We start from the raw sequence: 12,515 nt of genomic DNA on the forward strand, positions 1-12,515 counted from the left end.
CACTTTAATTTTCCGCACTTTATATTTCTAAGAAAGTATCATTTTCATATCCAAAGAAAATTAAAAACATAGCGCAAAAACGAGAAAAATCTGACAACACTAATTCATCCCCTCTTAGGTTACATCTCATACTTACAACAATAGTAGGAGCTGTTGTAGAGTATTTTAGGGTGACTAATATGGTTCTATATGCATAATGAGCTTTGATGATGTCAAAGGAGAACAAAGTAAGATACCAAGAACATCACCAGCAAATGAAGAAGAACGTATTAGAAATATGAAAATTTGTTATGTTTTATTTTTCAGCAATAACTAATATAAATAGGAAGATTACAACTTTATATAGAAAATAAATACTGTAGAAGAATATTAGTATAATAAAAAAGACTAAATATAGAAAATAAATAAATGGGGAAATTATAGAAAAGAAGTATTGTTGCATAGACATATAACATGTCAACTTGCCTACAAAATGCTCAAATGTGGAATACCAAACTTTTGGGAAGAGTTTCTATAGTGTGTTGACTTGAAGTTACAAATGGTAGACATATGAGACAGACATCTAAATCCTCTTTTATAATTTGACGATTTATCCCAATGTGTTTGGTATTGTCATGTTGAACTAGATTATGAGCTATGTTAATGGCAATAACTATTAGAGTATAATTTTATTGGAGGTTCAATATTCACATTCAGTTCTTCTAAAACTTCATGGATCCACGTTCCTCCATAAATACCTTGAGTTATATCTATGAATTCAAGCTCTAAAATACTTTTGTTACCACTCCTTATTTCTTTCTTATATGAGTTACAAGATTGTTGGATAATTGACTTCAAGCATAAAATGGGGTGAATTATGGTATTTAAAATTCACGATTACTTTTTTATTTTTCTCAATTGAACTTGAAATTATATTAGTAGTTTCTTAAGAGTAAATAGCAGCGGAAATAAAAACAATATATAACATAAAATAAAGAGAGTAAGGGTTAAAGAGATAACACTATAGAGTTATCTAGGTTTGGTTGTACGTTGGCCTAATCCTGTCCCTAAGAGATCTTCACGAGAGTTTGAATAAAACTTTGATCTTTTGCAAGTTATGCCTATGAATCCCTTTATACATGTTGATCTATACAATGACTTTTCCCTAACTAAATAAGAAGTTTTTACCCAGGCTAAGTTGATGAACCAAATCGAGATTTTCTAAGCTAATCTCAAGAACCAACCTGAGATTTTAAAACTAGTTAATCTTAAGAACCAAAATTTAATATTCAAGAGTATCAAACTCTAGAAAGTAAGCACAAGGGTACTTCACTCAAACAATTTCTTCCTCACAAGTAGTGTCTCAGTAAAAAAGCACCAAGGCAACTTTAAGTGAAGAAAAATGTTTCTAGAAAGAGAGGGAGAAAAATATTAAGATAAATTTCAAAGAAAGTGTAAAACATCTGAACTTTGTGTAAAATGAAAAGAAGACGACCCTCTTTTAAATAGGAATAAAAACCAAAAAATGGAAAATATCCATGAGTTATTTTAATGCCCTAATTGATTAAGGTCCCAATTCAGTGGGTGACCTAAATAAACGATTATCTTGGTCCAAAATGGAATGATTTTATAGAGAGTCGTTATCAATCATTAAGACAGTGTCATAATCGAATTTACAATCATTTAGGATTCTTCTAATTGATTTTATAGTTCAAAAATTCATCTAATCGATTGGATTAAGATCCTAATCAATTGGTTAGTTTAAAAGAGTCTTCCAATCGATTAGCTTAAGGTCCAAATCATTTGGTTAGTTCAAAAATGCTTTAAAAGAGAATGTGACAGTATCCAAATCAACTGGCTTGGGATTGAAAACATTTTTAAGATCATTGATAGTAAAAAAAGAGGTTTTAAATGTGTGTTTGTGTGTGTGTGAGTGAGTGTTGCTTTAGTATCGTAGGAGTTATTTCCCTACTTTTACAAAGTTTTGGTCACTCAGGTAGACACGACCAAACGAGCTTTTACATTTCCTCTCTTTCACAAGTTTGAGGCATTCAAGATTCTTTTCTAGATATACCAATCATATAAGCACTTTAGTGGAGTCTTGAGTCTCTAAACCGATGAAGCTTAATATGTCCTTAAGTTTGGCCACCATTATCAAAGAGTAGAAAAATCGTTACCATCGACTTTACCGACTCTAATAGTCATTGGCATTATCGTCATCAAAACTTTAGGAAGGTTATCAGCAGGATCATTAACTTCATACCTTAAAGCACATATATCCACATTCTCTACTTTTTTGATGATGACAACGAATCTCTCATGGTGGTGGAAAAACGAAACAAATAGATATATGATTAGAGTAGTTAAACTCCTCCTTACATGAGTTAAGAGTATACTCTATTCTCCCTGAGAGTATACTTCTCCCATTTGTCATGATAAAAAAAGGAAAATAATGGAAGCACATAGATCTTGAGGTATCAAGTTGAGAAAAGGAACGAGTTACCTGATAAGGAGATGAGCAGGAATATTCCAGAGTGAGACATAAATAAGAAGAATCATGAGACAAGTAAGTTAAAACATCTTATCTCCACCTCTAAAAACAATATGAGAAAAATATCAAAAAGGAATATTCAGATGTATCTAAAACATCATATGAAGAATCATCTTAAGTATTAGATGAAGAAATATTTGAAGAATCCTTTAAAGTATTATATGAAGAATTATCTGAAGAATCATTTGAAGTATCATATGAGAAATTATCTAAATAATTATTTGAAGTACCATATGAAGATGTATAAGAAGAATCCTTTGAAATATCAGATGAATAATTATCCTAAGAATCCTTTAAAATATTAGATGATAAATCATCTGAAACATCATCTAGAGATTCGATAAATTAGAAGCATCGTCTAAAGAATTAGACGAAGAGATACACAGTTGTTTTAAGACTACATGTGAAGATGATGATGAGGTAACTACTCTTTCTTATAAGCATTTGTGTGGTTTAAGTATAAAAGTTTGCAAAGAAAATGATAAATTAGAAAAATGTATTTTTGACAAATAGGAATCTTGTAAAATATCTTGAAGACAAAAATGAAATAATCATAGATGAATTAAATCAAATTAAGATATTTGGTTGAAATTATTATAAATTTGAAACTTGTAATTCTTTAAGAAATGAAGTTGAAGATTTGCATGAAATCTTAAGTAAGTTCACAAAAGGCAAATTTAAGCTTGATGTGATCTTATCTATTAAAGAAGCTTATCAACCAGATAGTAATGATAATTATTTTATCAGTATATGTCTTAATGAAAATAAAAATAATTGAGCTATTTATAAATGCAATTATTATCATTGATTTTGGCACCTTGAGCCATATTGTTTCAGAAAAATACATGATTTAAGGTGATCTAGAATATTCAATTATAATATCGTGAATCACCTTAAATATACTAACAATAAGCAAACCAAAAATATTTAGGTACCAAAAGAAAAAAAATGCTTTACAACTTTAAGGACAAAATTTTCAAATTAGAAGAAGTTGTCCAAAGCATATGTCCAAATATTTGTATCTATTTAAAGATATGGTTCTAATTTAGAAATCTTCTGAAAAAAATCATTAAGGAGCAAATGTGTTCTAAATTTGGTTCTGAAAGAAACAAGGGGAAGAAATTCTCTAAAATTTTATACTTTTAGTTGGTAAAAGAGGTAAAGCACGAGAATATACTCAAATAAATATGTTTATTCTTCTAATAATTTATTAAATATCACACCTTCATTTTATTTGTTTTCGACAAACATTTTTGTTAAAATTAAAGTTTTGAGAAAAAAAGGGTGACAAATCAAAAAGGGGAGATCCCTAAAGTAATTTGGATCCTAAAGCTCTTTCTAAGCCTAAAAAGGATTATTTAAGCTCAAGTTTTTTTTGCCTCTTAATCGATTAAACCAAAGGGTTAATTGATTAAGCAATTTGAAAGTCAAATCTCGCATTTGTTAATTAATCAAACCTAATATTTAAATTGGTTATACAAGGTTGTCACCGTCTTAGGCATCTAATCAAGAATCAATTTGCATTAAAGACTTAATTGATTAAAACACCTTTTAATCGATTAAACTTGCTCTATAAATATAATTCGTAATGTAGGTAGTTAATTTGATCCAAATATGTTTTCGATGATTTCTCGTCTAATCAAGAGCAAGAGGATAACTTGAACAAGCATTTCGCCGGATGTCAACTCATCCGAGTTGATGACAGCTATTTTAAAAAGTTTGAGTTCTTCAAATTATTTTATCAAACAAATCTAACAAATTTTATCTACATCAAGCCATAAAAGGTATTTCTGAAGCTAGTAAAGATGTTCTATGCAAATCTGCGCTACTAGGATGGTACAATCACAAGTGAGGTATGTAAGTCTCTAACTTCTCTTTATTTTTAAAAATTTATTGTTGTTTGTAATTTACCTAGGATTGGCTTTCTTTACACCTTTCAATCCCTTAATGCCATTTAAAAATTTGATTTTTTCTCTTATTCTCAATCACTTTTAATTGAAACATCAGTAGATCATAGATTCCCTCTTTCTATGGGATTTGTGACTAAATATTTATCTCATTCATTATGTGATCACCTATGTGCTAATCCCTAGAAATTTAAATCATGGGCAAATGTCTAAAACTAATGTGTTGATCACATGCTTACTAGCCAACAAGATCAAAATAAATTGGGCTAGTTGGAGTAATCCAACATATGTTGGAAAGATGAAGAAAAGGAAGCGCATGATTATCATATGGTGACTTGATTATGAAAATATAGATGCATGTTGAATTTGATTTATAAATGGAAGAGTAGATTGAGAGTTGCATAAAAATTGGAAAGCACGCCTTGAGTTAGATGCACATCAAAGATGAAAATGGAATGTTAGTGCCTAGTGGATGAAAAAGAAATGAGCTTTCAAATTTCAGCAACATGCACCCTAAATAGCAAGAACTTCAAATATGGAGAACTTTAATTATCATATCTCCTAAACTCCTCCTACTGAATTAGAAAATCATTTTTTTTTTCTAATTTAGCTTCATTAATCGATTAATACGTAGCTTTTAGTTGACTAACTCTTTAAAAAGGCTCATGGATTGTTTTTTTTTAGCCATATTTTTTCCTTTATAAAGGAGACATTACCTCACTTGAAAACACAATAACTTTTTTTTAATAAAAACTTTCTTCTATAATTCTTTCTCTCATTCTTATTTCAAAGTTCTTTTTCACTAAAGTTGTCTTAGGGTCTGTTTGGATAATTAAAAATTAATGGAATGGAGCAGAGCGGAATGAAATAGAATTGAGCAGAATGAAACGGAACGGAACATAAACTCCACTTCATTGTTTGAATAGTTTACGACGGAGCGAAACTAATATCTCTTTCTACTGTTTGGAAATTGGACGGAACAGAAAGCATTATAATATTTTTATTCCATTTTTACCCTTTACTTCAACAACATTAATATGATTAATGTAAAATTTTGAAGGACAAAATTAGAATTGTGTTATTAATTTATTCCATTCCATTGGATACACCCCAATTTTGGTGGAATGAAAAATGAACTAAACTAGAGGTATTGGATGGAATGAGTTCCATCACATTCCATTCCATTCCATTCATTTTTTATAAAACCAAAAAAATGGAACATAACATGATTCCGCTCCATTCCATTCCATTTCATTCCATCACTTTTCATCAATCTAAACATACCCTTAGTGTCAAGAGAGTGAAAACTTTTATTTGAGAGTTATGTCGTAATGGTGTTGTGATGAAAGTATTTATTTAAGAGTGTATTTCTCTTGTGATTTATTTATAATGGTCTTGAAGGTTGCAAGGTAAACCTGTTAAAATATTGTGGTGTAGATTATTGAATTTAACCTATGTGAAAGTTATGGTGTAGGTTATTGAGTTGAATCTGTATAAAAACTCAGGTGAGGTTATTGAGTTGAACCTGTGTAAAAGCTCTAGTGAAGGTTATTGATGGAAACTTGTGTAAAAGCTTTGTTTGTTGGTAGAAGATGTTTGGCTTGATCTTGTGCAAAAAGCTTAAGTTGTTTTTGAAAGATTGTTCTGATTGATCATATGAAAATCTTAAGTTTGTTTTTAATGGAAATCTCAAGGAAAAACTTTTGGGTACTGGCATAGGTCAAGTGGTTAGACCGAACCAAAATAATTCTCTAATAAGATCTTTCTACCTTTTATCTATTTTATTTTCAATTATTTACTTGATCTTGATGCTTTTTCCTCACTTTTTTCTCTTCTATATTATATCACAGCTTCATCTATGTTTTCTATCTTAACCCGATTTTTGGGAATTTTGAATAATAGTTAACCCTCCCTTTATTCTGTTCAAAGTCATTTGGTTAACAAGTAGCATTAAAGTCAAACTTCTATTATAAGACTAATCGTTTATGTTAGTTCTCTGGTTTTAAAGTTGGCTTAATTTTTGTAAAACAAATAAAAGAACTTGGATGCATAAATATATAAGAACAACATGTACAACAAAGAATCTCACTGGAATGATAGAACATGTTATGTTGGAGCAATTCAACATCTGGAATAACATGTCTCATGGGATGTTACGACATCATGCCTAGCTGAAGTGAAGAATTAAATCTATGTGATTTAATTACAACAGAAGATTGCAGAATATTCATGGATATTGTGCAAATCAAATAAAGGCGTGATATATTATATGACAGGTCTGAAGAATCAATATGAAGATTTGAAGAATCATTCAGGCGAATCAAATCAGAATATTGAAGATTATATAGTTTCTAATTATAGAGATATTCTTGGAAACTAATAGATTGAACACCTTGATTGTAGTAGAAGTTACTGCTATATTGGAACAGCAAATTTGTAATGATTGAAGGCCCAAATCTAGTTGGGTATAGGTTATAAATAGAAGACTTTGTAACCGAGAAAAACAAAACAACCATCGAGCATAAAAGATGTAGTCATTAGAGTTTGTCAAGGTAAACCTCCTGGCCTGTGGGAAGGTTACTTATGTGATCCTTGAAGCGTGTAGGTAAGAGGAGTATTGTTCTTGGAGGAAGCTTTGAAGTAACTCCAAGTTTGTGGTCATAATCAAGGTTCTTGAATAGGGAATATCATGGAAGTATGTCTTCCAAACCTTTAGATATTTGGGACTAGAAAGAGATGAATATTGGGTCATTGCAACAGCTCCTGGGACAGGAGAACTGTACAACATCATTGCGATGATTGGAATTGGGATGGGGATATTCCATATCTAGGGAGGACCTAGGTAGAAGGGTCATTGGGTATGGATTAAGTGAGTGGTTGCTTGGGACTAGTTTAACTTTGAATTAATACTGCTGATAGCGGACTTCATTCCTGGCTTGGTATGCCTCCAGAGCAGGTGTGATTTCACCGAACTGGGTTAACAATTTTTGGTGTCTTTTATCTTTCAATTTGGCATAATTTTGTGTATATTCTTTGCGAATTGTTTTTAACAGATCACATGTCTCGACATCTTTCACGACATCTGAATCTGTTACGCCAAAATTTCAGTTTAATGATGTAGTATGACGACTAAAAATACTTCTTTTAACAAGAGGCTTTTTAAGAACAAACCCCCATCGTTTGATGATGAAAGGTTTATCATATGGAAAGCCAAAATTAAATATTAATAGATATGGCTGATTTTGATTTATGGAATTATTTTCAAAACAGTTTATTTGTTCCTACTCATTTCATTAATAATGAAGTAGTGAGCAAACCAAAAAATTTATGGACCGTATAAGAAAAGAAAAAGTGCAAACATTTTAAAGCAAAATACTTAATGACAAGTGCGTTAAGCATTGAAAATACAACTATATTTTTAACTGTAGCATTGTTAAAGAAGTGTAGGACACCCTTGAAAAGATCTAACGGAAGATCAAAAGAAAAATGATGGACGCATGACCAAAAAGTTAAGACACCAAATAAAAACAAAGAAAATCATCAAAGATAGTTCTTTGATATTAAAACTTTTGGCAATGTATTCTAAAATTTAAGAACTAGTATTAAAAAACAACCGAGTCTACTACTAGAATTTATGGAGTTTAATTAGTTTGGATGGAATCAACCCAAACTAGAAAAGAGTCCAATCAAACTAATTAACGGTGGACTTTGATCAACACTTTGAAAAGACAAATTTATATATTTGCAATTAAAGGAACTTGTGTTTATATGGAATTCTTTCAAAATCAAAAAGGAAAAGAAGCTTAGATCTTAGGTGAAGCCGGGTAAGTCAATAGACTAATGTCATAATTAATTTAACAGTTGAAACATCTACTTAGCCATCCTCCTCATGAAGCTGCTCCATTAAAATTTTCCCTAACTAAAAAGAGGCTGCAATTAAAACTCTCATGATCTCCTTATTGACCTAAACATGATGTTTAATTTCATCTAGCAATAGTGTAATCAGAGACAACCAAACAAACAACATCAAACACATTTGTAACAATGTATGTATAGTCCAAATATCTACACATAAGGGTTATATTATATATAAATAAGTACATAAATGTTCTACACAAGTTATATCTTCATTTCTCTTGATTTACGGCATCTTATTGAAGTTATGATCTTGCTACTACTGAATCATACTTCACAATTTGTAGCCTTTGCCATCAAGAGAAAGTAAGCAATATAGAATAATCCGAAATTACATAATCTCAACCAGGTCTTTTGATTATATTTTGTATAACGACCGTCCTTGCTTTTCGTATCTGTCGACTGCATTTATCAGCATTTGCGCTTAGAGTCTCCAACGTCTCTGAAAAAGTTTCTATATTCTTCTTAATCTCGTCGATTGCAATCTTTATCACATCCTCATTTTTAAGCGCAAAATCAGCATTCTGCAATAACGATTCAAGCTGTAGTTCCAATTTGTTCGTAAGCACCCGAATGTTGTCCAAATCCTTCAGTGAAATGTAAGTACCAAGCTGCATTGAGTCAACTACTTCCCTTTGTCCCTTTAGAGCCTTCTCGTAGCCCTTAAAAAGCGAGTTACACCATTTTCCAACCGACCCTAATGGAACAACCAACGCTGCAGCCAACGCTGTTACAACCGGCGGTGCTGCAATAGAAGCAGCAACCACAGAGAAAATCAACACCGAAACGAAAGCAGCCAAGAAAATTGCATTAGAAACCCTTTTCCATGACTTGAGTGACTTCAATTTCTTATCAAGCTTCCTCTTTCTGATTTGCAATTTCTTCAACATGGTTGCCTGTTGCGTGTAAACCGATTGAAACAACAGATAAAACTCCTCCGTAAAAGGGTCTCCGGCATCCTTAAAATTCTTAAGCTCTTGCAATGTCTTCACACAAGTCCCCCCTTCAAGCCCATTTTGCACCTCTTCTTCAAAATAGGTAATCACCGACTTAACAATCACTTGATTCTCGCGCGCCCGTCTCAAACACTTCTCAAGAGAATTACAAAACTCCAATGTCTGCATACTATTATCAAAATAATCATTAACCAACGAGAACAAATCCTTGTTTCCCCATATATCTCTCTTGCAATCCAAAATCACTTTAACAACTTCGTGGTTCATCTCGAGCAAACTATCAGTTACTTCTCTCAGTGAATCAAAAGATAAAGACCTAACCTCAACACCACTAGCAAGAGAACTAATAACCCTATTGGTTCGCTCTTTAATTGACTCATCAAAAGATTGCAAGTTTGGATCTTTAACACATGCAGCCTCATATGAACTCAAATCAGCTGCATACAGAGAATGGGTACCCATTTTTGTGCAGTCATTAGCATCATTCATCATCTTGCTAGATTGTCCCCCCATCTTAATAGCTCAAATCAGATCCAGCTTCTAAAACCCTAAATGCAAAATAGCACTTCCTATTCAAATCACAAATAGTACTAAACTTCAAAAATGGTAATAAAGTTTCAAAATTTGACAAAATTGAGCTCAATTGAAGGATAAGAAACAAAAATTTGTTTTGAATTTTGTTAGATCCAAAACCCTAATTACTGTAAATTGTGAACACCCAAAAGAAAGTTGCAATTTTGGTTACCTGGGTCTGAGAGTAAACTCACTCTGGATCCTTCCTTTGTAAGGTTGCAGAGTGAGAAATAGATACAGAGTCAAAGCATGGAAACGAGAGAGCAAAACAAAGAAAGAGTCTTAGTAGAGGAAATTTCTAGGAACATGTTATGTTAAGACCAACAAAAATAGGGGATTTTTGACCAATATGCCACTCCCATAAATATTAAATCTCAAAATACCACCCTTTGAAAATTATTTCTCAAATTGCCACTGTTTTTGACTTTTTGCATATGGCTCTTCATGTGGCCTCCGTTTCAAACGGAGGGCACCTTTTTTTAATTTTTTTTTGTTTTTTATATTAAACAGATTTTTTAATAATTTTAAATTGTTTTTTGTTTTATGTAATTAGTTAAAAATTATAATTTAATTATTTAAATTATTAAAAATTAAAAAATAAATTTTTTAAATAAACAAAAATTAATAAATACATAAAAAATAATTGAACATTTTAGTGAAAAATTATTTTATTAAATTATATTTAATAAGCTAATATTACTAGTGGTGGCAAAGCGGGCGGTCCGCGCCGCCCTGTCATATGGTCGCCCAAAAATGAGCGGGGCGGGTAAATTCACAAATTAAAATAGGCATAAAAACCTAACTCGCCCCGCCAAGGTGGCGTGTTGGCGGGCGGCGGGGTTGCCTGCCTAATTTTTATTTATTATTTTTTAATAGATTTTTTTACAATTTAATTAGATTTTTCACATATTTTTTAAAAAAATTTATAAAGCATTTTTAAACAAATTTTACTTAAAAGTATTGCATATATTCACAAATAAATTTATAAAATAAAAACATCAAGAATTAGAATTAGTAGAATTAACTTAAAAAATAGCGGATTTTGTCGGAGCCGCGGGTTTTGGCGTGCGGCGGACTTTGGTGGGGCGGGCTATGGCGGGAGGCGGGTTTTGGCAGGGCGGACTATGGCAGACGGCAAGCCTAAAATGTCAACCTAACATGTCATTTTTTGACAGATGGGTGGACCGGCCCGGCGGGCCACGGCCTATTTTGCCACCCCTAAATATTATCATGCAATGAAAAAAAAATTAATTTTGTTCTGAACAGTTATGATCTTGTGGTTGTTGCAACAAGTGACTTCCAGTTCCACATAGTGTAGGTATATGTGTACGTAAACTTCGACGGAATTGTTGATATGTTGCAGTACGCAGAGGAGGGGGCAGATGTATGCGAAAACAAAGATGTATTAATAAAATAATTTTTCACTAAAATGTTCGATTATTTTTTATGTATTTATTAATTTTTGTTTATTTAAAAAATTTATTTTTTAATTTTTTAATAATTTAAATAATTAAATTATAGTTTTTAACTAATTACATAAAATAAAAAACAATTTAAAATCATTAAAAAATATGTTAAATATAAAAGACAAAAAAAAAATTATAAAAAAAAGGTGCCCTCCGTTTGAAACGGAGGCCACATGAAGGGCCTCTACACACCCTCCATTTGAAATGGCGGCCACATGCAAAAAGTAAAAAAAAAAGTGGCAATTTGGGAAATAATTTTGAAAGGATGGTATTTTAAGATTTAATTTTTATGAGAGTGGCATATTGGTCAAAAATCCAAAAATAGGATATTATTTTCATTTTTAATAATAATTTGTCTGTTTAACTCGTTAATGTCTTTCGAAATGTTGACTCTTTCAAAATGAATGGACAGAAATTAAGAAAATATCTCATTAAAGTTGAGAATTTTTATTAGTAAAATTGACTTGAGAGAGATTGAGACAAGAAAAAATGTTCTTTGACTTTTCTAGTGTTGTTGGTCATTTATATTGATTTTTTCTTTACCCACGGTCACCCCAGCAAAAACTCCATTTTACCCCGCTTCGGAAATGCATTTCCGAAATATTTTTTTTTTTTAAATTTTTCCAGACTTCGGAAGTGCATTTCCGAAAAAATCTCAAAAATTGAGATTTTGACTAATTCGGAGATGCATCTCCGAAACAACAAAAAAAAAATCTAAAAAAATCTCAAAAATTAATTTTAGGATATTAATTAATTCAATTATCATAAATTTGATATAATTTATGAGTAATGAATAATAATAATTATATATTTTTATATAATTTATGAGTTATGAATAATAATTATTATATATTTCTATTTTGATTCATATTTTAAAATTTAAAATAATTTTAATTAAAATAATTAAAATAATTTCACTTACAAAATGAGTTATAATTTTTTATTTATATATTTATATATTTATAATAATTATTATATATTTATATATTTACAAAAATAATTAAAAAAAAAGAGTGTTTTAATTTATATATTTATATAATAATTATAATAATTATTATATATTTATAAAAAATATTATATATTTATATAATAATTATCATATATTAATTATAAATATATTTATACATTTATATAATAATTATAAAAATTAAAACAATGAGTGTTTTAA

General features: G+C 30.5%; 1 protein-coding gene across 2 annotated transcripts; it reads right to left on the reverse strand.

Moving 5' to 3' along the window:
• Positions 1-8,456: 8,456 nt before the first annotated feature.
• LOC131639910 (UPF0496 protein At2g18630-like) lies at positions 8,457-10,210 on the reverse strand. 2 transcript variants are annotated; one of them, XM_058910355.1, is made up of 2 exons: positions 10,054-10,210; positions 8,457-9,856 (listed from the first exon to the last, which is right to left on the reverse strand). In XM_058910355.1, the coding sequence occupies exon 2, from the start codon at positions 9,819-9,821 to the stop codon at positions 8,694-8,696; it is 1,128 nt and encodes a 375-aa protein (XP_058766338.1). In that variant the 5' UTR covers positions 9,822-9,856; positions 10,054-10,210; the 3' UTR covers positions 8,457-8,693. The 2 variants fall into 2 exon arrangements, with proteins under 2 accessions (XP_058766338.1, XP_058766341.1); XM_058910358.1 differs by having other exon boundaries at positions 8,457-9,877; positions 10,054-10,207.
• Positions 10,211-12,515: the final 2,305 nt, after the last annotated feature.

Source organism: Vicia villosa, linkage group LG1, assembly GCF_029867415.1.
Source record: "Vicia villosa cultivar HV-30 ecotype Madison, WI linkage group LG1, Vvil1.0, whole genome shotgun sequence".
NCBI classification, from domain to species: Eukaryota; Viridiplantae; Streptophyta; class Magnoliopsida; order Fabales; family Fabaceae; genus Vicia; species Vicia villosa.

Excerpts from the sequence above, each read along its gene's own strand:
- LOC131639910 (XM_058910355.1), bottom strand. The coding sequence starts at position 9,821 with ATGGGGGGACAATCTAGCAAGATGATGAATGATGCTAATGACTGCACA.